Source organism: Rosa chinensis, chromosome 1, assembly GCF_002994745.2.
Source record: "Rosa chinensis cultivar Old Blush chromosome 1, RchiOBHm-V2, whole genome shotgun sequence".
Lineage (NCBI taxonomy): Eukaryota > Viridiplantae > Streptophyta > Magnoliopsida > Rosales > Rosaceae > Rosa > Rosa chinensis.
The window spans coordinates 56,345,952-56,371,396 of record NC_037088.1 but is presented as its reverse complement, the minus strand read 5'-3'; the positions used below and the strand labels follow the sequence as shown (position 1 = coordinate 56,371,396).

The window sequence follows — 25,445 nt, the reverse complement described above, 5'->3', positions numbered from 1 at the left end:
ACAAGGTCAACCGTTTATACGCTAATACTTCTATAATGGGAGTTGAACCACGATGAGACAATTTTCCCGAAAATTTTGCATTCGTTGATATAGCTCATACCCACAAGAGTGTGAGAGCTGGCAGATTGAAAAAAGAAGTTGTGAATTAGCGGTTATGAGCATATTAGTTTTATATGGTATTTAGGGTTGACCTAATAGATTGAGACCGAAACGATGACGAAAATAGCTTAAATTTTGACCGTAACAATATTTTCTTATCATCTTATCATGATAACATCCAACGGTCAATTTTGATAAATTTTATTTCCTCCATGTTGTTGCTCATGGAAAGTATACTTTTTTATACAACTAATTATCAAGTTATACCATATTAGTAGACATATAAGCATTTTGTGTGATCCAAATAATTGAAATTGAAAATAGATAAATTTGACATTAGCCATCTATTTGTAGCGTATTAATAGGTAATGTGTAAAAAAATTAACTCGATCTGTGGTTATTTCGACATCAAATAAAACAGTCAACCATTTATACGTTTATACTTTCCTAAGAGGAGCTGAACCATGAGGAGATAAACTTTCTGAAATTTTTACGTTACTTGATATAGCTCATACCTAGGAGAGTATGAGAGCTGATAGATCGAAAAAAGAAGTTACAAATGAGTGGTTATGAGCATATTAGTTTTATGTGGTGTTTAGGGTTGACCAAATAGATCGAGACCTAAAATTTGAAGAAAATAGCTTAAATTTTCACCATAACCATTTCTTCTTATCATGATAGCATCCAATGGTCGATTTTGATAAAGCCTATTTCTTCCACATTTTTACTCATAGAAGGTATACTTTTCGATATAACTAATAAATAAGTTAGATCACATTAGTGTTTGGACCCAAAATGAGCATTTTGGCCTGACAAGGCACGTCTTGGAGAAATTGAGCCAATGTTAGTGGCTCAAGCTATATATTGTGGACAAGTTCGAAATATATATTTAGAGGCTAAATAAAGCCTACTGTGGAAGCATGGAAATGGAAAGTCAACTTTAGCACATTTTCCTACTTCGGCTAGGAGAAACCGAGCTAAACAGAAGGAGCGGCCGCCTGACCAAATGAAATCTAAATGGGCTGAAACTCTGCAGATCCATTGTAGACATCCTAAGAAACATTTCTTATGAAGAGTGCAAGATCCAGATAGAAGTGGAAGGCCTTCAAAAGATCAGTCCAATGGAAAAATTGGAAAACTGGACCTGTAAGGGGTCCAACAGCATTTTCGGCCGAACCACTATACTAAAAGCTCTGAAATTTTACCAGCATGATCTACACTCATAGTGGAACATTTGTTATGAAGACGTCACGGCCAAAATATGAGTTCCTGATGGAGATATACATGAAGGAATAAAGGAGCCGAAAGTGCTTCCTTATCTCCCAAATTCAACATTCCTTATCTCCTTATCTCCGAAATTCATCATTCCTATCTCCATTAATGCTCCATCTCCACCTCCCTTATCTCCAATTAGTGCTCCTGTTTAATGATAAATGCTTTGGCATGGTAGCCTATAAATAGAGGTTACAAATTCATCACAAAACACACATTCACAACAACAACATCTCTAAGATGATCTAAGTTCTCTCTAGAGCAACCTCTCTAAGGGCAACTCCTCTCCTTCTCTTTCTCTCTTACCGGTGATCACACTCCTAGTCCTAGTCTTCTCAGAAGCCGACTTTCAGTGCCACCAAACCCTCTGCCAACGTACTTCGGTCCTAGTCTCCTCGGGAGCCGACGGTAGTGCTGCGACCACAACGGTTACAGAACCAGCCAAGCAAGGGTAACGCCCTAGCAACCCAGCCAAGCTAAAGTCACGCTTTAGCAAGTTCTCCTCACTTCCTAGTGGTTCTCGCTCTGCTCGATCTACAACATCGAGTATCGATTGTGATTTTCAAGAAGCTCAGCAAAAGTCCTCGCCACGAGGCACAAAGAATCCCACGACGAGGTTGGTGCTCTCCTCGTCCACAATCTCTTGAAAGAAGTCAGGTCAAGGGACACCCCCGACGACCGCACCCGAACGGTGCTGGCACGCCCGCGCAAGAAAAGAGACTTTTGACCAGCTGCAACAAAATTGGAGCCAAACATTTTGGCACGCCCAGTGGGACCTACTGTGAGCTGTAAATCACACCACTATTAAGAAATTAAGGTTAGTAAGGGGTTGTGAATCATAACGGAATAGGTGAAGTCTCTTTTGTTAATATTGACCTAAACTCCTTATTGGTGCCTAGTTCAGGTCCCTTAAGGTTAAGGGCGGTTTTTATTAACACTTGTTGAACTGTCTTCACACTTATGATCTTTCTCATCTTAGTAAGCTATAGCCTATGTGAAATGGTGTCTAGAAATGGGACAACGTTCATAACAGGTTATTGAATCTAGAAGTGCGTGCAAATGGGCCTAAACCACTATGTGGGAGTAGTTCATGCCAAAATGGATTCTGCCTCTTTTGTTCGCCCTCCCCCACCTGGCCATTTCAGTAAGGTTGCCCAAAGGATTTGAAAGAAAGTTTGTGTCTAGGCGACTATACTTGGGCCGCAAGTCTAAACCTTGATTCACAAAGTCTTATTGAATTTAGCTACTTATACAGTACAGCATACTGCCAGATATTCACCATTGGGAAGTCAGACGATAACCCTTACCAAAAGGTTTACGTCAACTGCCTGAAACATAAGACCTCCAGTTACAGACTGCACTCGCGTGCAGATTGTCGTGGTCTTTCTGAAGAACAAGTAACCCAAAGATTTTCTCCCCACCCTCCATCGATAGAGATGTCAACTGAACAAGGAGGAAATCAACAGGGCGAGAAAGTTCCCGCCGCCCAGCCTAATCAGGCTGGCGATACGTCTAGCATCACCCAGGTAGCCGCAAGCGCAGTTACAACTATTGACTTTGTGCCTATTCTCGTTCCAGAAAATGCAACCATAGAAGAGCGGCTTAATATCCTTCAACAGAATTCTGCTGCATACCATGAGAAGATGGAAAAAGCCCTTGTAGAGGACCGTCGACGGCTTGATGAGTTCACGATCTCGGTCAAGAGGCTTGAGCTAGGGGCACAACAAACACAAGGTCAATTGGATGGCATGAACCAAAGAATGCAGAAGAACCACGAAGAGCTGTTGGTTGCAAGCAAACACATCGCTTCAGAAGTCGCGACGATTCGCAAAGAAGGATCTAGCGTCGTGACCCAGGTGGCCATGCAGAAGGCTGACCTTGATCAGGCCAAAGAGGTTCTACATAAAACACTGGGAGATCCTAGTGCCATTCTAGGCTCTCTAGGTCAGTCCCCCATATCTGGCAAGTACATACCACCAAATGCTAGAGAAAAAGCAAGCGGCGGCAGTACAGCCACATCCGTTTCTGCTGTATCAGTCAGAGGTAAAGAGACTACTGTGGCAACTGGTGGGAAGAACAATGCTGCGTCATCAGTCACGCAAGGGACCAGGACTTTGAAAATCAATGAAGGGGCTTCTGTTGATCATAGCCTGTTTCCCCAATATGACAGCGATGGAGATGAATACGTGCACCACGATCCACCTCTAGCAAGTCATTATGTTATCGACCGGGTTGAAAGTCCAGCGAAGGTCACCTCAGCCACAAAGGTTCAGCCAACAGTGGGTTTTACGTCGCAGACGTCAACCCGACACCAAACGACACATGTAGGCGGCATATCTTTGGTTAATCAGGCTTCACAGAATCAGGCTTCACAGGCGCCACCGCCGATCTGGCCAGTTGATGATACAGTGGTTCACCCACCTCCTCCTGATCCAAGATATATAAGGAGAGAGGAGGTAGAAGCAATGATCAGGGCCGCGAACCAGAGGCCTAACCTGGAGGAGGCCTACCAAGGGCCCTTCCCACCGCATATTACACAGACACCTTATCCTAGGGGATATAAGAACATTACGTTCTCTACTTTCTCGGGAGAGGAAGTCGAAAATGCCGCGGCCCATTTGGTTAGGTTTCGAGTACAGTGTGGCCAGTACCAGAACGACGACAATCTGAAGTGTAACATCTTCGCTACTTCTTTATCAGGGTCTGCCTTCACCTGGTTCACTAAGCTGCAACCGAGATCAGTTGCGAGTTGGCCCGCGATGGAGAAGCTGTTCAAGGAAACCTTCGGGACTATCGAGCCGGAAGTAGATCTGGCTTCACTCACTCAGATGGCTCAGCAGCCAACTGAATCCGCTGTCATGTACCTTCAGCGCTTTCAGATCCAGAAGGGAAAGTTGAACGTGATTCTGCCGGAGAAAGAACTGGTGAAATTGGCAATCAAAGGCTTAGAGCCCCGCCAACGCAAAAAACAGCATGGAAGCATGTTCAATTCCATGGGGGAACTGATCACAGAAGTAGGAAGTTTCGAGCACTTGCTCAGGGAGATGGACGCTTTGAAAAATGCCTCAAAGGGGATATACATCCCAGGGAAACGCCGAATAGTGGCTGCACTCAGCCATCAATCCAGTTCCTTTGATCCTTACTACAAGAGTGAGGAATCTAGTACAGCAGAAGCTGATGAGTCTGAAGAAGATGAGATAGCTGCCCTGGAACTCACCGGGAAAAAGGCTTCAACGTTAAAGCAACTGAAGCTATGCAAAGAGCCAGTGAAGCTAAAGTCGGTGGTTTTCACCAAACCAGAGTTCGCAAGTTATACTTACGACGCGAACAAAGCGCATGAAATCTTGGATGAAATGATCGCTGCGAAGATGGTGAAAACCGACTTCGGCCCATTTCCCAAACCAGAGCAGCTAAGGGGGAAGAAATACTGCAAACTCCATAATATGTGGAATCATAATACAGCCGATTGTGTTAAGCTGAAGGATCAGATCCAAATCTGGTTAAATAACGGTAGTTTGCAAGTAGAGGCACCGACAACAGCAGCAGCGTTGGTAGACCTAGATCCTTTCCCAGATACTGGCATCAACATGGTGGACGTGGCATGGGGTGAAAAAGATCAGCAGAATCAAAGTCCAGACCACGCGGCTAAGGATTTGAAAAGGGTTGGAGACAAAGTCATGAAGCGGGAATCCAAGACTCGTTTACCCATCGTCCTATGCTCGCGGTGCAAGGAAGAATGTGAGACTCAAGCCCTAGATGAGGAAACATCCCAGACTGTCCGCTTTGGATCCCTGCCGCCAATACGGTTAGCATCATCGTCTAGAAACTTCCAACCATGCAGCCCAAGAGTATACGGTGGTTCAGAAACTCTTTCTCCAAGGGACTCAAACTTATTCAAAAAGTTGAAAACCGCGAGGGAGGAAGAGCAAGTAGATAAGCAGCAAGGGGTTTTGACTCGACCTTACATTCCGCCAGTGTCAACATCCTCCATCAAAGAAGGGAGATGGTATACACAGAAGAAGGGCAAGGCAGTGGAGATGAGCTCTTCAAGGAAGAGAAAACTCCAGCGGAGGTTTGGAGAAGCAAAGCGAACCTTGGAAGCACTAGATCAAGGACTGATCAAACCATCGCAATTACTGAAACCTCCAGAAGAGTATCAGAGACAATTGGAGGGACTGGCCTCCAAGAGATTCGTTTCCCCGCAACTTCAGAAACAGCAGCCTAGAGTATGGCACAAAGAGCAAAAGCCACGTGCCCCCAAGAGCAGCGCTCAGGAGAAGTCCCTAGTTCCCGCGAGGCAAGAACCGCCGCCAGCTCGTAAAGTCAATGTTTGGCGGAGAGTATCTCGCGAAGAAAGAAATAGCGAGCCTTCCATCTTTGACAGGCTGGGGGGCAAAGACAATCGGTCAACAATTGTGAAGAAAGTTCAAAGCTTGGTGGTCGATCTCCCAGAGGAAATGCCAGCGGCAAAACAAATTTTTGAATCACTGAACCAGGTTTCCATGGTACAAGAGCACGAACAAGCCAAGGTGGTGATCCCTGCAGAGGAATCATTGGTTGCTTTCATGGTTAAACGATTCAACGCCGATATCCCAGCAGATGAACCCAAGCTCAATCTTGATGATGACATGGACGAAACAGAAATGGTGGATACCTCTTGCAATATGGTTTATGTGCTCCCTGCTAAGTATGCCTTACCAGTCGCTGCGCAGGAATGTGTAGAAACTGATGCGATTGGAGAACAGCAGTTGCAGATCACTTCAGCCGCAACAACGCAGGTGAAAGAAGCAGTGTTCCTTGAGACTAAAGATGCTAACAATAAGGGTTTCTTCATGAGCTTCACAAGACCCACACCCGCCATGGTGCAACACATGCGACCTTTGTATATCACAGCAGAAATGAATGGGACTAAGGTCAGCAAGATAATGGTTGATACCGGCGCGGCTGTGAATGTCATTACTACCAGAACCATGCATCTACTAGGGATCAAGAAAGAAAAGATCCAATCCACTTCCCTTACGCTAAAGAACTTCGCAGGGACTGTGACCAAAACATTGGGTTTGATTTTCCTACAAGTCAAGGTGGGTCCAGCAGAAGGGGTGTACACTTTCTTTGTTACAGATTGCTATGCGGCATATAGCGCAATTATGGGTCGCGACTGGATCCACAGGAGTTATTGTGTCCCATCCACCCTTCATCAAGAGCTGATCATATGGGACAGAGTCGCGGACAAGCCAGAAATTGTTAAAGCAGACCCGCGACCTTTTGCGGTATCCGCCAACTACTTGGACGCAAGGTATTACCTAGAACCAATCTCTCCTTTACAAGTCGTTGGTATTGATGATAAGGGCCGCCCCACAGGGGTGACGACCTCGGAATTGGCACAATGGGGACTCGCGGTTGCAAAAAATGACCTCGAAAGGCCTGGATATGTGGTGCCATCTCCAAGTGCTAATTAATGGATCACGAACTCATGGAGGAAGAGGTAGAGGCCTTCCACTCTTTGTTTGAGAGGCTATCCTCATACTTGGTGGAAACACAGGCCTATGATCTAGCCGCGACCTTAGAAATTGTTAATGAAGAGTTCACGGATCAAGAAGACGAGGAAGAAGAGATTCAACTTGCTCCAGCGGCATTGGATGACACACCTCCGAAGGTTAGGGACCCTACTGAAAAGGTCAATCTGGGAACAACTGATGAGCCTATAGAAGTGGCTATCAGCACTTACTTAGAGCCTAGCGAGAAACAGAGGCTCGTCGAATTATTGTTGGAATTCAAGGACTGCTTTGCGGAAAAATATGAGGACATGCCAGGCCTATCATCAGACTTGGTATGCCACCAACTACCAACGTTTCCTGATAAGAGGCCTGTGAAGCAAGAACCACGAAGAATGAACTCGGAAACCCAAGTTCTGGTCAAAGAGGAAGTTGAAAAGATGCACAAGTCAGGCATTATCAAAGTAGCCAAGTACAATCAGTGGCTATCCAATATAGTGCCTGTTCGCAAGAAGAATGGCAAGATGAGGGTTTGTGTAGATTACAGAGACCTTAATTTGGCTACACCTAAAGACGTCTACCCCATGCCGGTTGCTGACATGTTGGTAGACGCAGTTGCAGGGCACGAATTGTTGTCTTTCATGGATGGCACAGCGGGATATCACCAGATTCCGGTCGCGGAGGAAGATAGACACAAGACCGCATTCCGTTGCCCTGGGTTTGCAGGAGTTTTTGAATATGTGGTCATGCCTTTTGGACTGAAGAATGCTGGAGCAACATATCAGAGAGCTATGAACCTGATCTTCCACGACATACTTGGGAAGATCTTAGAGGTTTACATTGATGACGTTGTCGTGAAGTCTAAGAAGAGTGGAGATCACTTCACCGATCTCAGAAAAGTTTTCAAGCGCATGCAGCTACACAAGCTCAAGATGAATCCCGCCAAGTGCGTTTTTGGAGTTCAGGCAGGAGATTTCCTGGGATTCATTGTCCATCAAAGAGGCATTGAGGTCCCTGAGGATAAAGCAAACGCGGTCATCAATGCATCTCCCCCGCGAACGAAGAAAGAGTTACAGCGACTACTGGGTAGGATCAACTTTTTGCGACGATTCATTTCTAACTCTTCAGGCAAAATCCATCCGTTTTCCCCACTGTTGAAGTTGCAAGGACAGAATGAGTTTGTGTGGGAACCTAAACATCAAGAGGCTTTCGACAAAATAAAGGCCTATCTGGCGAGCCCGCCAGTGCTTGTTCCTCCTAGAGCGGGATTTCCATTAAAGTTGTATGTTTCAGCAGCTGAGGCTTCCATTGGCAGCCTCCTCGCTCAGGATGATGCAAATGGTGTTGAACATGCCATCTTTTACCTCAGTAGGACACTCACAGATTGCGAAACAAGGTACACTCCAATGGAAAAGCTGTGTCTTACATTATACTTCTCAGCATGCAAGTTGCGGCATTACATGTTGTCCTTTACTACTGGCATCATTGCTCAAACCGATCTAGTCAAATATATGCTATCACGACCTATCTTGAGAGGCCGTATTGGCAAGTGGGTGCTCGCATTATCAGAATTCTCGCTACAGTATGTGCCACAGAAAGCAGTAAAGGGGCAAGCCATAGCAGACTTTCTGGCACATCACCCTATGCTAGATGTCCCCGCAGTTAGAGATTTAGAGGTCGCTGCCACAACTTTAGATCGCCCGGATTTAGCGTGCTTGCCAGAGTACGCCATGCTTTATCAAGACACAATCTCACTCCAGTCTTGGGTGTTATATTTTGACGGGTCAAGAACAGATACGCTAGCAGGAGCAGGGGTTGTCTTGGAAAACCCGGCCGGCGATCGATTTTCCTACTCTTTCCAGTTGGAGTTCCAGTGTACCAATAACCAAGCAGAATATGAGGCCCTCATTATAGGCCTAGAAGTACTACTGGAAATGGGAATCGGAGATGTACAAATACTTGGCGACTCTCTCTTGGTTATCAATCAGTTGTGCAACGAGTTCAGATGCAATAGCTTCACGTTGGTTCCTTATTGGAACAGGGCATTAGACCTGTTGGACCAGTTTGATAACATACATCTAGAGTACATTCCTCGCGAGCGAAATTTTGCAGCGAACGAGTTGGCCCAACTAGCAACAGGGGTAACATTGAGATATGGTGTGCGGGAGAGAATCCTTAAAGTCGAGCGTCGCACGCTTCCTTCATGGATGGCGAGAAGAGATCCTCCAGATGATACCTTAGTCGCGACCCTGGAACCCATTGACGTGGATTGGCGCATCCCTTTGATCGCTTATCTCAAGCAGCCAGATCCCATTGCCGACAGGAAGATTCGTTTTCTTGCACTAAATTACTTTCTTAGAGGTGACGAGCTGCGACGACGAGGCGAAGATGGCATAGACTTCAGATGTGTTTATGGTAGCGAAGCGAAACAACTCATGCGCGAAGTTCATTCCGGCATTTGCGGTGCTCACCAAGCAGGTCCAAAGATGCGATGGTTGCTCAGACGACATGGATATTTTTGGCCCAGTATCTTGAAGGATTGCATCACATTCGCTAAAGGTTGTTTGGACTGCCAAGCTCATGGGCCGGTCCAGCATGTCCCTAATGTTCCAATGCAACCCATTATTAAGCCTTGGCCCGCAAGAGGATGGGCGCTTGATTTAATTGGGATGATTCACCCACATTCATCACTTCAGCACAAGTTCATCATCGTCGCGACCGATTTCTTTACAAAATGGGTCGAAGCAGAACCTTTGAAAGAAGCATCTGGTGGTACGTTGCGACAATTCCTATTTAGGAACATCATATGCAGATTTGGTATCCCAGAAGTTTTTGTTTCGGACCGGGGGGCAGCTTTCATGGGTGGTGAAGTTGATAAACTGGCAAAGGAATGGGGAATACAGTTCGTCCATTCCAGTCCTTATTATGCTCAGTCTAACGGTCAAGCGGAGGCCAGCAATAAAATCATCATCACTTTGCTGAAGAAAATGTTGGAAGCTAATCCGCGACAATGGCATGAGACCCTTTATGAGACTCTTTGGGCCTACCGCACATCGAAGCGAAATCCCACCGCGACTACACCTTATGCTTTGATGTTTGGCCATGACGCAGTCCTGCCTTTGGAAGTCAACGTCCAATCATTACGAGTCCAAGAGAAACATCATCTCATTGGAGAAGACTACGTTCAGGCTATGTGGCAGGAACATGAAGACCTTAGCGAAAAGCGCTTGGAGGCTTTAGATAATTTGGTCATGGAAAAGCAACGAGTCGCTCGAGCCTATGACAAGCGAACAAGGGGAAGGAATTACAGCGAAGGAGAGTTGGTTTGGAAAGCAGTTCTCCCGCTTGGCGAAAAATTAGATGGTCGCGGCAAATGGACTCCAAGATGGGAAGGCCCGTACATCATTTATAAAATCTTAGGGAAAGGAGCTTTTCATCTCAAGGACCTGGATGGAGATGTCCATCATAACCCTATCAATGGGAGATACTTGAAGAAATACTTTCTCAATATCTGGGACGCGGATGAGTCGTAGACAGTTTATTCGCATAAGACATGGGGGACAATTCTAGTGTTCCTACTCTTGCAAAGCCCATTCATGAAGGCCTGTTTTTTAGGCCCATAATCATTTCTTTGCTATGCCTAGCAACACTAGGGGGGCAACACTATACAATACTAAGCCTATATAGCCTTTAAAAAAAAAAAAAAAATACAACTCTTCGGGGGCAATTCTAAGTGTCCCTACACTCGCGAAGCTACTAAGCCGAGTCAGCGGCTCCAGAAACTTTTTCCAGCTTTGCCCTCACAGGAAAGGCTGAGCTCAAGGGAAATGTAAGAGCCACCACCGTGACCGCCACCTCCATCGGAAGTAGTCTTCATGTTACCAAAGATGTCCTCACCATGCACAGGAAACAGTGAAAGGGTTTCAATCTCCTGGCGATCTTCTCCTCTTTGTTCCATGAAAGTTTGTTCTACATTCATGTCAAAGAAAGTAGAACTAGTTCTCCCTCCAACTGAGATTGAACAATCCCTAGCACTATTCTCCATGTTCATAGATCCATAACCGCCATAGTTCCCTATCTGCCCGTTAAAAGCAATCATCACACTAGCGGAAGAAGCAGAAGCAGGTGCAGAAGATCCAAAGTTAATATACTGATCCTCATGTTTCCAATTGGTAACATTGTCATCACCAACAAGCCCTGATCTTTGCATGGGAACATGAACATCCGAAGTGGACTTCTTCTTCTTCTTCTCCCGAGCCCTTTGGTTCACGAACCAAAAATAGACGTTCTTGAACTCGATCTTGCCGTACCATTTCAGCTGGAGACAGATCCTCTGAATCTGCTCTATAGTTGGGGACCTAACTCCCTTATTGTAGAAAAGCTCCTTGAGGATTCTTATATGATCTGTAGTGGGAATCCACCTAGTATGGCTCTCCCTGCGAAGCATGTTAGCACTAATCTCGGCTGCTTTGTTACTTCCACCATCCTCGGTTGGATTCCGGTTTTGTGGTTCCATTGGGGATGGATTGAGAGAATGCGAGAATTGAAGAGTGATGATGATGATGAGTATTTAAGAAAGATTGCTGCTAGAAATATTCGAGTTGATGAAATGATTTTGGGATTGGAAATTTGGGTTTATAACGTGGAGGAAGATATAGGCATGCAAATATCTACCCTTGGATGAAGATCAATTTCAAAACCGATGTCAGTAAATCGAGATTAGTGATTCCAAATCTCGGGGAAAAAAGGGACTAGCAGCATGTGAGGAACGGTTTTCGAGGAGACCGAACGGTTTTCGAGGAGGTAACTGTTCTTTTCACGAGATTATTTTTCACGACTGTTGTTTTTCAACGAGTGATTAATGCCTTAAATCTCGGAAAAGAATGAGTTATTGGCGCTAAGAGTTTTGAGTTAGGAGCCAGCAAGTGGATCCAAAAGATACATATTTTCTCAAAACCCTCGCCGCGAGGCTCTTTTTGATGAGGAGCATATTTTAAAAATTCATATTATTTTTAATATGCAACTAGGGGGCCTATATTTGGGGCCTTGCGAGACACAATTATTGGCTTCTCACAGATATTTTCAATATCAGGATAAGAAAATATTATTGTATTCATAAAGTGGCTGTGCGGCCAAAAGCAGTACATTCATTACAAAGCCAAAAGTGGCTAGAATACAAAACAGGAATCTTCGGATATCTTTTGAATCTTTTCTCAAGTGGAAGCAGCTATGGAATCCAACGTCGGGTTAAGCTGCGCCATTATCTCAAGGAGGACAGACTTCAGGGTAGGGAAAAGAGGAGTACCGGAGCCCCCTTTACATGGAAACGACAGAGGAATACAACATTGATTTGGCCAACGCCAGTATCCATGAGAAGGGGAGACACCTGTAAAAGAAAATGGAGCCTCCAAGCCCCCTAAATCGGAAGCAGCTATGGAATCCAACGTCGGGTTGAGCCGCGCCATTATCTCAAGGAGGGGCAGAGAGTGAAGGAACCAAATATCAGCTTAAGTCTCTGCATCCCCTCTAGCCTTGGTAACCACCATTAGCTGGACGTGAAGTACAGGAACAGCCATTTTGTAGCTTGAACCCATTCCTTCAAAGAGTCCATCCCTTCTCATCCCTCCAAGATTCTATCAAGAAGAGAAAGGGGGAGAAGGAGGTGAGAACCAAAGCCCCTTCCATCTGGAGGGCACAACACGGGTCAGGTCCAGAAGGAAGGAAACAGAGGAGGAAAGACGAACCTCAATTTGGCTTCCCTCCCTTCCCCGATTTGCTCCAAGTGGGGGATCCTAATAAAGATGGTCTTGCACGATCGTGGATCTCACACTCGGAGCCCCCTCGTGTTTCTAAACCAATCTGAAGCCTGGCATTATTGTTGCAAAATTCCAGAAAGGCGAAACAAGGGGTTGCCTAAGATTACGCCATAAGGCCTAACCCAGGCTTAAGATTACGCCATAAAGCCTAAAATTTAGAGGCTAAAGGTCATTTCATGAGGAGAAGATTTGTGAAGAAGGAGAAAAAGAAGCAAGGACTGAAAGGCCATTTCTTGAATATTTCAGAAAAGTTGTTGTGAGTATTCCCTTCCTGAAATACAACTATTTATAGGGACTTCAGGCAAATCCCCACCCTTGGATGAAGCTCAATTTCAAAACTGATGTCAGTAAATCGAGATTAGTGATTCCAAATCTCGGTAAAAAAGGGACTAATAGCATGTGAGGAGACCGAACTGTTTTCGAGGGATTAGCAGCATGTGAGGAGACTGAACGGTTTTCGAGGGGGTTTACAGAGATTGGCCCGCAAAGCTCAATTTCAAACAAAGTTCCTCCACGTGGCGTTTTGCCGCAATGGCACCAGCTTCAGCCTGAGTGGCCCGATCTCTGATACGGGCCAGATTGCGACCCATTTCTTCAGAAGCAGCCAAAGGCTCATCGAGTTGAGCTTCTTCTGCAATAATCGCATTCTCAACAAAGGCTAAATGTGCTTGGAGATCCTCGATCTGAAGTTTGAAGTCTGACCTTTGGATTTGTAGTTCCCGCAGGCGGATGGATCGTTCATTTAAAATATCGCGGGAGATGTCCATTTCTCGAGAGACACTATTCAAAGCCTCTTGAGCGTCGCGAGCCTGGGTGTTCGCGGCCGATTGATGTCGGTGGGCCATATCAAGTTCATTCAGCAGAGAGTCGATAGCACTAAATTTCCACAGAGTCAAAACCTTCTCCTGGCGAAGATACCTTAGAGCTTCCAAGACTCGCGGGAGGATGTCAGTCTCCAATACCCGAGGACCCAAATGTTCGTGAAGCACCATCTTAGCCTCATCCACAGTAGAAGGAGGAGTTACCTCCAACACCCTTATCAATCTCTCGAATTTGGTAGGAGGAGGAGGCGGCAGAGGCGCCACAGGATCACGAACCACCAATGCAAAAGGGTGGACAGCTTCCTCAGTTTCTTCATCTTCAACAGGTTGATCTGTCTCTTCAGCCTTAGGGGAATCTGGAAACTCAACTCGAGGCTCACCATGGGCAAGTGGAGCAGATTCAAGCACAGAGCCCTCAGCTTCGACGGTTGTCTCATTTGTTCGCGAGACTTGGGGGGCACCACCACCATTAGTATCATTTTCCATCTCTGGGGCGACTGTCCCGCCAATAAGACCAGTAGCATTTGCAGTCGCCTCCTTGGTACAAACAGAATCCTGGTCAGGTTCAGAAATGTCAGAGAGCAGGGTTGGATCTAAAGGGAAATGGAAAGTATTGGCCAAACAGTGGCTTACCTCTCGAGCTGTCGGGTCAATATCTGGTACGTGGTCACCAAGACGAAGAGGCCCCGCCTCATTCACCTCTTGAACCTCTAGTACCGAGAGAATCTCTGTCGTCATCAGTTCCTCATAAGCAGCAGAAGTCTCAGAGTGGCTTTCCACGCTTTCATCCTCCGAGGAGTCGTCATCAGATATCGTTATTAGAATGGTAGGACCTTGCAGATGCTCTGTAGTGGGAGATGGGAGAGGTGCCACAGGGTTAGTTGATGCTTGAACTAGCGAGAGAATTGGCTCTTCTGCAGTGGCTGAGGGTCCAGCCTCGCTCAGGTGAGAGGGATCAGTGGTCCTTTGACGGACCTGTCAAAAGATACATAGTGAAAATCCTGCCCAGATTTTAAAATTTAAACAAGATAAGATGGGGTCGGAATTTACCAGTCGCATTGCCAGAGGTTCATCATCTTCAAAACTCTCTTCGACGAATTGAGCTCGATCGCGTTTGCAAGCAAGGACAGCAGTGGCCTGTACGAGAAAAGAGTCATAACTCAAAAGGGAGGGAAGCACCAAATATACAAGTTTGGGATCGTTCTTAACCAAATTACCTCAGCAGGATCTTCATCATGCGAAGACTCTCCCTCAGAAGTCTCCTCTGCTATTGCCTTTTGTTTCCCTGCCTGAACAGAGGCTGTCCTGCTCCGGGTAGTTTGCTGCAAAACACACTCAGGAATAAGAGCGGGAAAATCAACACAAGGAAATGGAATAGTGAACAAAGACAAAAACTTACTGTTGCCCTAGGCTCGTGGATTTGTATCTCTGGACGCAATGAACGAGCAGGTAGAATAGGTCGCGGGGGTTGTTCCACAGGTTTGGAGATGCGCTCAAGAATCTCGCGGTCCTCCGGACCAGGGCTACTCATGCCACAAAAGATTAGGGCGAAGAGTTCGTCATGTGGCAGGTCCCAACAGTTCACTGACACTTCTTTCCACCAATCAACATAATCATCGTCGACATCGTTGAGGGGGTACAACGCTCTGACCCAAGGGGGAATCACTATCAAAGTAAACTGACTCTGAAAGGGGGTAGACCCAGGCGGGGCTAATCTCCGCCAAGAGGTGTAGTAATTGGCAGAATCAATCAGAGGCCAGGGTACCAACTGGGCCAACCCAAATTGGCGAGCAAAGTGGTTAGGGGCGTAGAGCTCGTAACTTACGCGATCAGTGGCAAGACGAATATCCAAGCAGGAGATGGCGCGACGAAAGGCCAGGAGGGCTCTTTCACTATGATCCCGTCCACTGGGCAGAAATCCATCATCAAGGGGAGGAGGGAATCGCCTAGAAAGGACTATTTTTGGGTCCGGCATTTCTCCCAGCAAGTACAAGTAAATAAAACACTCGGAGTAGGGTGGAGCTCGATACCTTACGTTGCGGCAAAGCCAGTTCCCCAAAAGGGAATCAACTGGAGGTTCCTTTGGAATATCCCCGCGACGAAAGAGAGTGAAATAAATCTGCAGCCAAAAGGCAAGGATCCAGAAAGGGCCACTAATGTCGGTATCAAATGGGCGCATTACAGCCCTATAAAGGGAGCGATATAACGCACCCAATACAGGTTGCCCAAGGCCAACGCAAATACCATTGTAGAGAGCAGTGGCCAGAGAATTCCAGGGCCCAGTAGGTTTGTTGGAAGAAGTGCAAAAGATAAATTTGCAAAGCCAGAATTCCAGGAATGCGATACCTCCTGTATGGTCTCGTTGGGTGCAGTAATAGTCGCGCCAGAATGGGTAGGATTTGCTGTAATGCCCTCGACTAGCCATATCCATTCTCAAAGAAAATTGAATGCCATCAAACTGACCATGCACATAGGGGTCAAAGTCAATGGGCAACCCCGTGATGGTAAGAACATCCAACAGAGTTATGCTCATCTGCCCAAACCGGAAATCGAATGTATTGCTGGAGGTGTTCCAGAAACAAAGAGCGGCGGCTAGCGGTGCAGGGCTAGTATTATGGGGAAGACAGAAGCATAGATCGATGGTTTGAGTGATACCCACCGCGTCCCATCGGGCCAAATCTCTCGCTCGGACCTCCTGATACCAAACCTTTTCCTCGGGAGTGACAGTAGGCCAGAAGCCCACTTTCCTTCTTGGTCCCCAACTGCTAAAATCACCAGGCACCTGCCGAAGAGCCGCTATGGGACGACGGATGGGAAGCCCATAATAGGCCATAACATCATCTGGCAAACGATCGCGAGGTGTGGGACCCAGACTCGCTTGACTATCACCGCCACCAAAGCCCATCAGTCGGCTTCTCTCCTCTCCGGTCTGGCGTCTACATTGAATACTCATGTTAGTCCGCCAGTTGAATGCGGCTTTCTCAGTGATTTCATCTGCCTGATCGATAACGAATGGTCTCTTGGATGCCATTTCTAGGTCGCAAGGATTACTTCTCCATTACACCTCGATTTATAGCTCAGATATTTTGGAGATTAATTTATTAGTTGGGCCAGTGAGTGGCCCTGGTTGATAATTAATGAGTCATTATTCCATCTTGAGAATCGCATCTAAGGCGACAGTGAAGATACTTCTCCATTACACCTCGATTTATAGCTCAGATATTCTGGTGATTAATTTATTAGTTGGGCCAGTGAGTGGCCCTGGTTGATAATTAATGAGTCATTATTCCATCTTGAGGATCGCATCTAAGGTAACAGTGAAGATATTCCACCTTTTCTTACCACCGCAGGGCCAGTATAGTGGCCTGATGTTTTTTAGTTAAAACATGATTAAAACCGGTGCGGTTTTAGATGCTAAAATTGCTGCAAGTGTGGTAGGCCTTGATCAAGCAAGGAAAGCGGCTCCAACCCCTACATTTGAGAAAATCAACAGAGAGCCAGCAAACAAGGTAGATACTTGTTGCTATACACATGGCGAAGCAACCACCAAGGAAGAGAAGGATCCTCACTCGCGATCAAAAGCAGTCTACTTCGCATGAGGGGCACGCTAAAGTTCTGATCTCCTACAACCTGTCCAACTTTGATTAATTCACTGCATACCAGACATCAGATCCATAGGGGGGCAATAAAATTGGCAAAGGAAGCGTCAGTTCATGACAAAGGCAATTCAGTAGTGGCATTCAAGCTTTACGGCCTATTTAGAGGCCTATATGGAAACAGTCAAGCCAATACAAGTGGCTTTGGAGCGACAACATTATAAGATTAGTGCTGATTCAAGACCTCTTCAGTCAAGACGAAGACCTTTGACTTCGAGGTCTGGGGGGCAATGTTTGGACCCAAAATGAGCATTTTGGCCTGACAAGGCACGTCTTGGAGAAATTGAGCCAATGTTAGTGGCTCAAGCTATATATTGTGGACAAGTTCGAAATATATATTTAGAGGCTAAATAAAGCCTACTGTGGAAGCATGGAAATGAAAAGTCAACTTTAGCACATTTTCCTACTTCGGCTAGGAGAAACCGAGCTAAACAGAAGGAGCGGCCGCCTGACCAAGTGAACTCTAAATGGGCTGAAACTCTGCAGATCCATTCTAGACATCCTAAGAAACATTTCTTATGAAGAGTGCAAGATCCAGATATAAGTGGAAGGCCTTCAAAAGATCAGTCCAATGTTCTGCAGAAGCAAAATTGGAAAAACTGGACCTGTAAGGGGTCCAACAGAATTTCCAGCCCAACCACTATACTAAAAGCTCTGAAATTTTACCAGCATGATCTACACTCATAGTGGAACATTTGTTATGAAGACGTCACGGCCAAAATATGAGTTCCTGATGGAGATATACATGAAGGAATAAAGGAGCCGAAAGTGCTTCCTTATCTCCCAAATTCAACATTCCTTATCTCCTTATCTCCGAAATTCATCATTCCTATCTCCATTAATGCTCCATCTCCACCTCCCTTATCTCCAATTAGTGCTCCACTTTCAATTAGTATGCATGTAATGAAAAAATTTGAGTTTGGGTTTAGGGTGATTGGGGGGGGGGGGGGGGGGGGGTGTTTGTTTCTGTTTCAGTGGCTTTGGACACAATTTGATATTCTCCCTTCGCACTAAAATCAATGTGTCAATGTTTCATTGGTAATACTCCAAAAAGTCTGCCATTGAAATGAACTTGCTTATTTAATTTTTTATAATAAAAAATTACACATTTTAGTGTTTAGAGCATCTCCAACAATAATACTTATATTCATAGCTAAAAGTGAAATATAACTAGTTTAACTCCAACGGGATACTTAAATCACAAGTTAAATTTAGGTTTCAGTTAAATTTTTTCATCCTAGCTAAATATAGCTAGAAAATTTAACTTTTGTTTAGGTATTGTGGTGGAGTATAATTTTAACTTAAAATTAGTTAAATATTAAATTTATTTTGAAATAAGTAGTCTGTTGGAGATAATTACGCAGCTTTCGGAAAAGAAAAAGAAAAAGAAAAAGAAAAAGAAAACAATAAAAAAACCATTAACGAGCTTCGAACCTTTGCAGCCCCCAATAATTAACAACTGGCTTCACCGCTATGCTAAGTTGCTTACCAGTGGTTGTGTTCTTCTCTTTATAATATATCATTTGATCTAATATATCATTTGATCTACTGTTAAGTTCTTCCTCTGCAAATTTCTTCCTCCGCAAACTGGAGGTAGCTGTTCTTCCCACGTCGCTCCTCAAGTATAAAAGAGTCCAATCTTTCTCCGTCTTAAATAGGGAAAGAACAGAACAAGTCTCACCTCCAATTTTCCTTCAATTTTGGGTCAAAAGGCAAGTACGAATTTGGGTAGCGCAGAATTTGAATAAGACTGATGAGATTTTGCAAAATTTCGGAATTCATCAACTGCATTCAAGAAACCCAACACGTTCTCTTCCTAATTCGAAATCTTTTCCACCAAATTCCTTGGTAGGATATAAATTGCACCCAATTTCGTCTCCAGTTCTTTAATTGTGCTTGTTCCATATTTGATTTGCAGGCCAAGTATTGGAATTCAATTTCGTGTGTATATTCAAGATTTGAATGATTCAGTCGATCAAATCCCGGCTGAACTCTTGAGTTCAAACTGAAAAAGAGTTTTGAAGAAACAGAGAGAATGGGTTGGGATGGTGACGAGATCCAGGCAACATAACTCGATCCAAGTAACCATATAAAACTAAATCTCTCTTTAACTGCCTTAGAGATCCTTCTGATCTCGCCTGCGTTCATCGGTGAAGACCCTTCTAGCTTCCCAATTCAGACTCCCATGTGCAATGTGAGAGAGGTAAGAGAACAACTAACGTGTTAGTGGTGAGAGAGGTAAGAGAACAACTAACGTCGTTATTCAACTGTTAGTGCACGTGACGTGCACACTGCTGGTGCAAGTGAACTGACGGTGCATGGAATCCTCTCCGATTAAAAGAATGACTAAATTCAGTTTGCCCACAAACTTTGGGGCAAACATCAGTTTGATCCCTGACCTTTTTTTTTAATCATGATGGTCCCTACACTTCTATTTTTCATCACGCACGTCCAAAATTCAAATTTGTCTCCAAAAATGACTTCAGGTGCTGAGCTGGACCCGACATCATGGCTCACTTTTCAGACTTCGAAGGGCATAATGGACATTTGAACCCAATAATCTCAAAAAATAAAATTAAATAATAAACCCCATAATTCTTTAAAAAAACCCATAAAATATGGGGCTTGAGATCGACGTTTTCAGTCCCTTGGATCAAATCTAGTTCCTCTGTCCCTGCTTCTCTTCTCCCCCACCGACGATGCCTCTTCTCTTCTCTCCTACACTTGAAAATTGCAGAAATCTTGTTCTCTTATTCGAGAGAAGGACCGTCCGATCTGGGTTGTTGGAGTCGTTGTCGACGGAGACGATGCGGCGGAGCTAGGTTCATGCGAGTTAGGCCTAGGCCATGCCCTGTTCGGTGAGTGGAATTTTGTTGTCCAGGGTGGTGGTGTAGGCGGCCATGATTGTAAAGAACAAGAAGACGATGATGAAGAATATGAAGGTCTCCCGCCTCCCATGCATCTTTCTAATCTGATCAGGTTCCTCACTTCCTTGAATTTCACTATGAGTCTGCAAATGTGAAATGTGTAGCGGTGGTGCTCTGTTTGTTTTGGTCTCAGATCCATCCTCGTCTTCCTCTCCGCCAATCTCGTCGACTTCTTCATCCTCAAAAAACTCAAGTTCGAGTAACTCCAATTGACACCTACCGACGATGACACCCACCTCAAAAATCTCAAAACTCCCCCAATCGATTTTCGAAGGTAACCCATTTCTAATGCTTTCATCTTTCTCTTCTGGGTTTCTTTCATTTTGGCTAAAGTTTCAATCTTTGATTCTGGGTTTTTTATTTTTTTATGCAGGTTAGCTCAGTTATAGAATTTGGGTTCTGGACCTTTGTGGACTTTGTCAGTGGCTGAGTTGACTTGCCGGCGTGTTACTTCTTGGAGGTAGAAGAGAAATCTGGTTTTAATGGTGAAGGTGAATTGAATTTTGTGTTTGATGATTTGGGTGGCGCAGGTTAAGTGAAATTTGGTTTTGATGGTGGTAGGGATGCCTCTGGAGAGTACAGAGAGAGTGGGTTTGGGGAGATCCGGAGATGAGGGAGAGGAGAGAGAATGCGTAGTCAGAGACTAGTTTTGATGGTGAAGAGGATTGAGAGTGGGAAGTGAAGTACGAGAGGAGGGCTGTGGGTTGCACTCGTGGTGGGGGTTGGGCGGAGCTGCGAAGGAATCTGGGTTTTTGGGGTTAGAGAGAGGGTTGTGGGATTTAGGAGAGGAGGAGAGATGAGATGAGGGTAGTTTGGACATTTCATCTAAATTAGGGGACAAGTCTGAAAAGTGGGCCATGCTATCGGGTCCAGCGCAGCATCTGACGTCATTTTTGGAGACAAATTTGAATTTTAGACGTGCGTGATGAAAAATAGAAGTGTAAAAACCATCATGATTAAAAAAAAAAAGGTCAAGGACCAAACTAAGGTTTGCCCCAAAGTTTGAGGGGGCAAACTGAATTTAGTCCTTAAAATAAAATACCCAAAACACTCGGCCCCTTGTGTGTTCACTAATTGGGCTGCCCTACCAGCCATGTGGTACGCTTGCCATACGTAAGAATCTCTCTTGAACATGAATCCTTTATTTTTGTGGGGAATGCTTCTCTTTTTTAGTTATTTATGATATTAACTTGTAAGGGGCTCTTCCCAAGCAAATTTATATTGCGACAAACAAATAGGTTGAAAAAAAAAAAGTTAAACACTATAAACTAACTACAGGTCATGTCACACATGAAAATTGAATCTCATAACTTAAACTAGCCTTCCTCGAATACATGTTCTGTATGTGCAAATATTTTTTATTTTAGAAAATAAAAAAGAAAACAGTTATTGCAGGGAGAAGATAGTTGGAGAGAAAAGTTGATTGTGAGATATTTGTTTATTTTTATTAATAAAAATAAATTTTATAATTGTCATAATTGCCCTTATGATTTAATTAGTTATCAAACTTCTTTTTCATCTTTTAAGATTATTTCTATCAAAAATTTGGATTTTGGCTAACAAATAATTTTCTCTTAATGTATAGTTAACAAATTAAAAATAAAATAAAAACTCTTCCGCGAAATCTTGATTTGTGCTAAAAACTATGGGCTATAGCATACGAAATCATTTTGGTGGATGTGATTTTCATGAATCATAACAGACCTTGAATAAGACAATACCTGGGCCAAATCAATTTGGACAAAATCACACAAATTCTTGCTTATTTTGTGTAAGTCACTTGGCGGCTTAGCTAGAGTATCTGTTTGAGAGTTCTATTGGGACCTCTAAATTTGCTTAATTGACCTCACTCTATTATGAATTATTAAATGACATATATAACCTACTATAAAATGACTATTAAGGACAATAATTATACTAAAAAATATTATATTTATTTTATGTAGACTTTCCAATTCAATAATATTAGATTGAATTTTTTATTATTTTCCTTATCTATTTTCATTTTCCAATTTCACTACATACTCATTAAAGCATTCATATATATTTAATAAGAATTAAAAATGATTAAGATCGTATGACATAAAAATGTATGATATATATGTTGAACGCATATTGGTGAGTTTATGATTTATGACCGAAATCTAAGTCAACCAATTATATTTGCAAAAAAAAAAAAACTAGTAGTTTAGAAAAAAAAACTAAAAATATTTAAATAATTAATCATGTGGTACAAAAAATAGAGAAAAAAAATGATTTTTTTTTAGAATAAAAAAAAATGATTTCTTCATTTTTTTTTTCACAGCTCAAATAGAAAAAAAAAAACAGAATAGTTCATGGCATTTTCTTATTGATTAGATATTAATTTTGAAACCCAAGTTTGATTAAGAAATGTATATTTAGTTAAGATTTATAGAGTGATTAAATCATTGAAATGACAAACTTTTTTATTTTAAAGATAACAATTTGTTTGCAAATTATATGATTGAGGTTATTTGAGGAAGTTTAGTGAGGTTTGGTGAGTAAATTTAGTATTTGAAAATTTGATAAAAGGTCTAAAAAGTATAGAGGTCAAGTGAGTAAATTTGGAGCTTCTAATAGAAAAACTCTATCTGTTTATATAACCAAACTGAACACACTGTATTGTTTCTTTTTGTAAAACTACACATAAACGAAAGTTGCAATGAAGCAACAGTACTGGGACCACATGTAATTGGCTTTGTAAGTAAATAACGTAAAACAGTAAGCAATGTCTCCTCCATAAACAATATCTGGATTGATACGATAACAGTTAACAGAAACCAATAAACATTGTCTACCATATCCTTCATTTGGCAACCGCGCCTACCTGGAAGCTTCAGTGAATAAATAACTACAGTATTAACATCAGCTCAACCTCAATGACAAGATGACTCTCGATCCTTCACACCTATCTTTTAGCTTCTAGCTTCAACACCGTGCATCTTTAATACATGCAGTAGTCATCAAGCTACATTATATCTGTATAAAATGCGTATTGATACCAAATGCTTATTGAGGGAAGTCACCATTTTGGGCAAATTATAAGCCCGAACCACCTATGCACTACACAGAATCACCTACTTTGAGTCTTACAGATAGATATGCTCTCTATCCAATGATCTTTATGGCCTAAATTAAGCATCAAATTTCAAATTCATGCTCGATCTTCCATGTTTAGCTAATAATCTGATATACAAGGTTGCTGCGTACTTTCACAAGAAATCATTTTGGTGGATGCGATCTTCATGATAGACCGTGAATAAGACAATACTTCGGCCAAATCAATGTGGACAAAGTACACAAATTCTTACTTGTTTTTTGTATGAATGCCTTGTGTAGTATTCCAATCATATGAATGAATGTTGCAATGAACCAAAAACTCTGGGACTAAGTGCAACTGGCATTTTAAGTAAATAACGTAAAACAGGAAGCCATGTTTTCCTCCATATACAATATCGGGACTTGATACGATAACAGTTTACAGAAACCTAATAAGAAAACCGGCCAGAAACCTCCCAAACATGTCTACTACCCTTCACTTTCGCAACCAGCGCGTCTACGTGAAAGTTTCAATGAACAAAAATTACAATCCAAAACTGTTAAAACAGTCACCTAAGTTGTATTAGTGAGAGCCAATAAGAGCAAAAGCTGCACAACAAAACATACCTTTGGTAGATAGAAACCGAAACCCATCCAAACTAAGTCAAATTAATATAATTGCAGATCTTCAAATGTAGCTTCTGTTTGAGCCCAAAAGTATTTTTGGCAAGATCTTTTGGTGGATTTGATCCAGTGGGCCGATACTTGCGGCCCAAAAATAAGACTACTCGGGTTTGGGGTATAGCTTCGCCCATTCCGTGATCCATAAGGAAGATGAAACCTTATTGGGATCGAGTAGCAGAAATTGAATAGGAAACTTCAATTAATAATCCTTCTAAAGCAAGGAGCAGTCGAAACCCTAGGTGTATAAATACAGGGTTAAGCGGCAAAGTAAAGGACCTCTCTCGAATCAATCAATCCCAGCGATTACAAAGCCTCCCAGGAGCAAACCTTCAACCTTGTTGAAACCCGGTGACCGTACTTCCAGTCCTAGTCTCTCCGAGCTGACTGCCAGTACCACTGCCACAGATACTACCAGCGAAGCAAGGGTAACGCCCTCGCAACCCAACGAAGCTAAAGATACGCTTTAGCAAACCCTGTGCTTTCTCAGAACTTCCCAGTGATTGCTCTGGTGACCGAAGAGATCACATCCAAAGTCCTTATCCGTAAGGCAAAAAGTCCTTTCTCGGAAGGCTAGAGAAGAATCCTGTGACGAGGTTGGTGCTCTCCTCGTCCACAACGCTTGAAGAAGAAGTCAGGTCAAGGGACTCCCCCGATGACTGCACCCCATGGCGCTGGCACGCCTGCGCACACGCTCAAAAGAGACAGTTTGCACGCCAACTGGTTTTGGAGCCAAACAACTTTTCGAAAAGGCAATCAATAGTTAAGTAACCAACTTTTTCTTCTATGAGTGACATGAAGAGTTTCCCCATTAATGGCCACGGCAGACCTGCCATGCATCTCTCCAAAAGCCCACTCACCTCCCCTGTTTGGATTTGATTTGAATAGAAGCAGAGTGTATCTCTCTGCTTGCTTGTGGCAAAAGTCAAGATTTACAAACGTGCGCTGCATAGTTAAAAGCATATCCTGCATATTAGTCTTTGGCAATTGACGCAGTCGGAAAAATCACCTAGGTTTACAAGTAATAAATCTCAAACAAAGATTCTGGAGTCCACCAGAGATAAAAGAGAAAATTCATCAATCAAATTGAAAAAAGATAAAAGATAGGTTATGCAGCCGTTTAAGGTTGCTTATATATGAGAAAAGAAACCCTAGGGCGAGTAACAATGAAACCCTAAAGCCCCACGGATAAAAATAAAACAAATCCAAAACAAACTAGGAAACCGAAAATTCTGAAAAACAGTAAATTGCAGTTTTGAGACCCTAAAACACCCCGAAAAAGCCCACACGTCGTGGTAAAGTGACGAGTTTTGTTCCTGGCGTCGTTCCCTTTCCGGAAAGCTATAGCAATCGCGAATCGGACACCGAATGCCAAAGTTGCAATAGTAACTTGGGTTTTCCACTTTTTGCACGATCGAATTGTTCTTCAATTCAGACTGTCATTCGTTCTACATCAGCAATGCAAAACTATATATAGAACTATAGAAGAACAAGACAATTTCTCCATCCACTTGACCAAATAGAGAACAAAAACTTGTATGGTTCAGAAAATAATCAATTGAAAATTGTTCATTGGTACTAACCCTATGTTTCTCGATCTTTTCTATTTTATGCAAGT

At 43.4% G+C, this 25,445-nt stretch overlaps 2 protein-coding genes across 2 annotated transcripts; one reads left to right on the top strand and one right to left on the bottom strand.

The window, feature by feature from the left end:
- The first annotated feature begins 9,724 nt into the window (after positions 1 to 9,724).
- Positions 9,725 to 10,399, top strand: LOC121049704. Its single transcript, XM_040507674.1, has one exon. The coding sequence runs from the start codon at positions 9,725 to 9,727 to the stop codon at positions 10,397 to 10,399; it is 675 nt and encodes a 224-aa protein (XP_040363608.1).
- Positions 10,400 to 10,618: 219 nt separating this feature from the next.
- On the bottom strand, positions 10,619 to 11,487 carry LOC112170312 (protein WUSCHEL). Its single transcript, XM_024307564.2, has one exon. The coding sequence runs from the start codon at positions 11,380 to 11,382 to the stop codon at positions 10,633 to 10,635; it is 750 nt and encodes a 249-aa protein (XP_024163332.1). The 5' UTR covers positions 11,383 to 11,487; the 3' UTR covers positions 10,619 to 10,632.
- Positions 11,488 to 25,445: the final 13,958 nt, after the last annotated feature.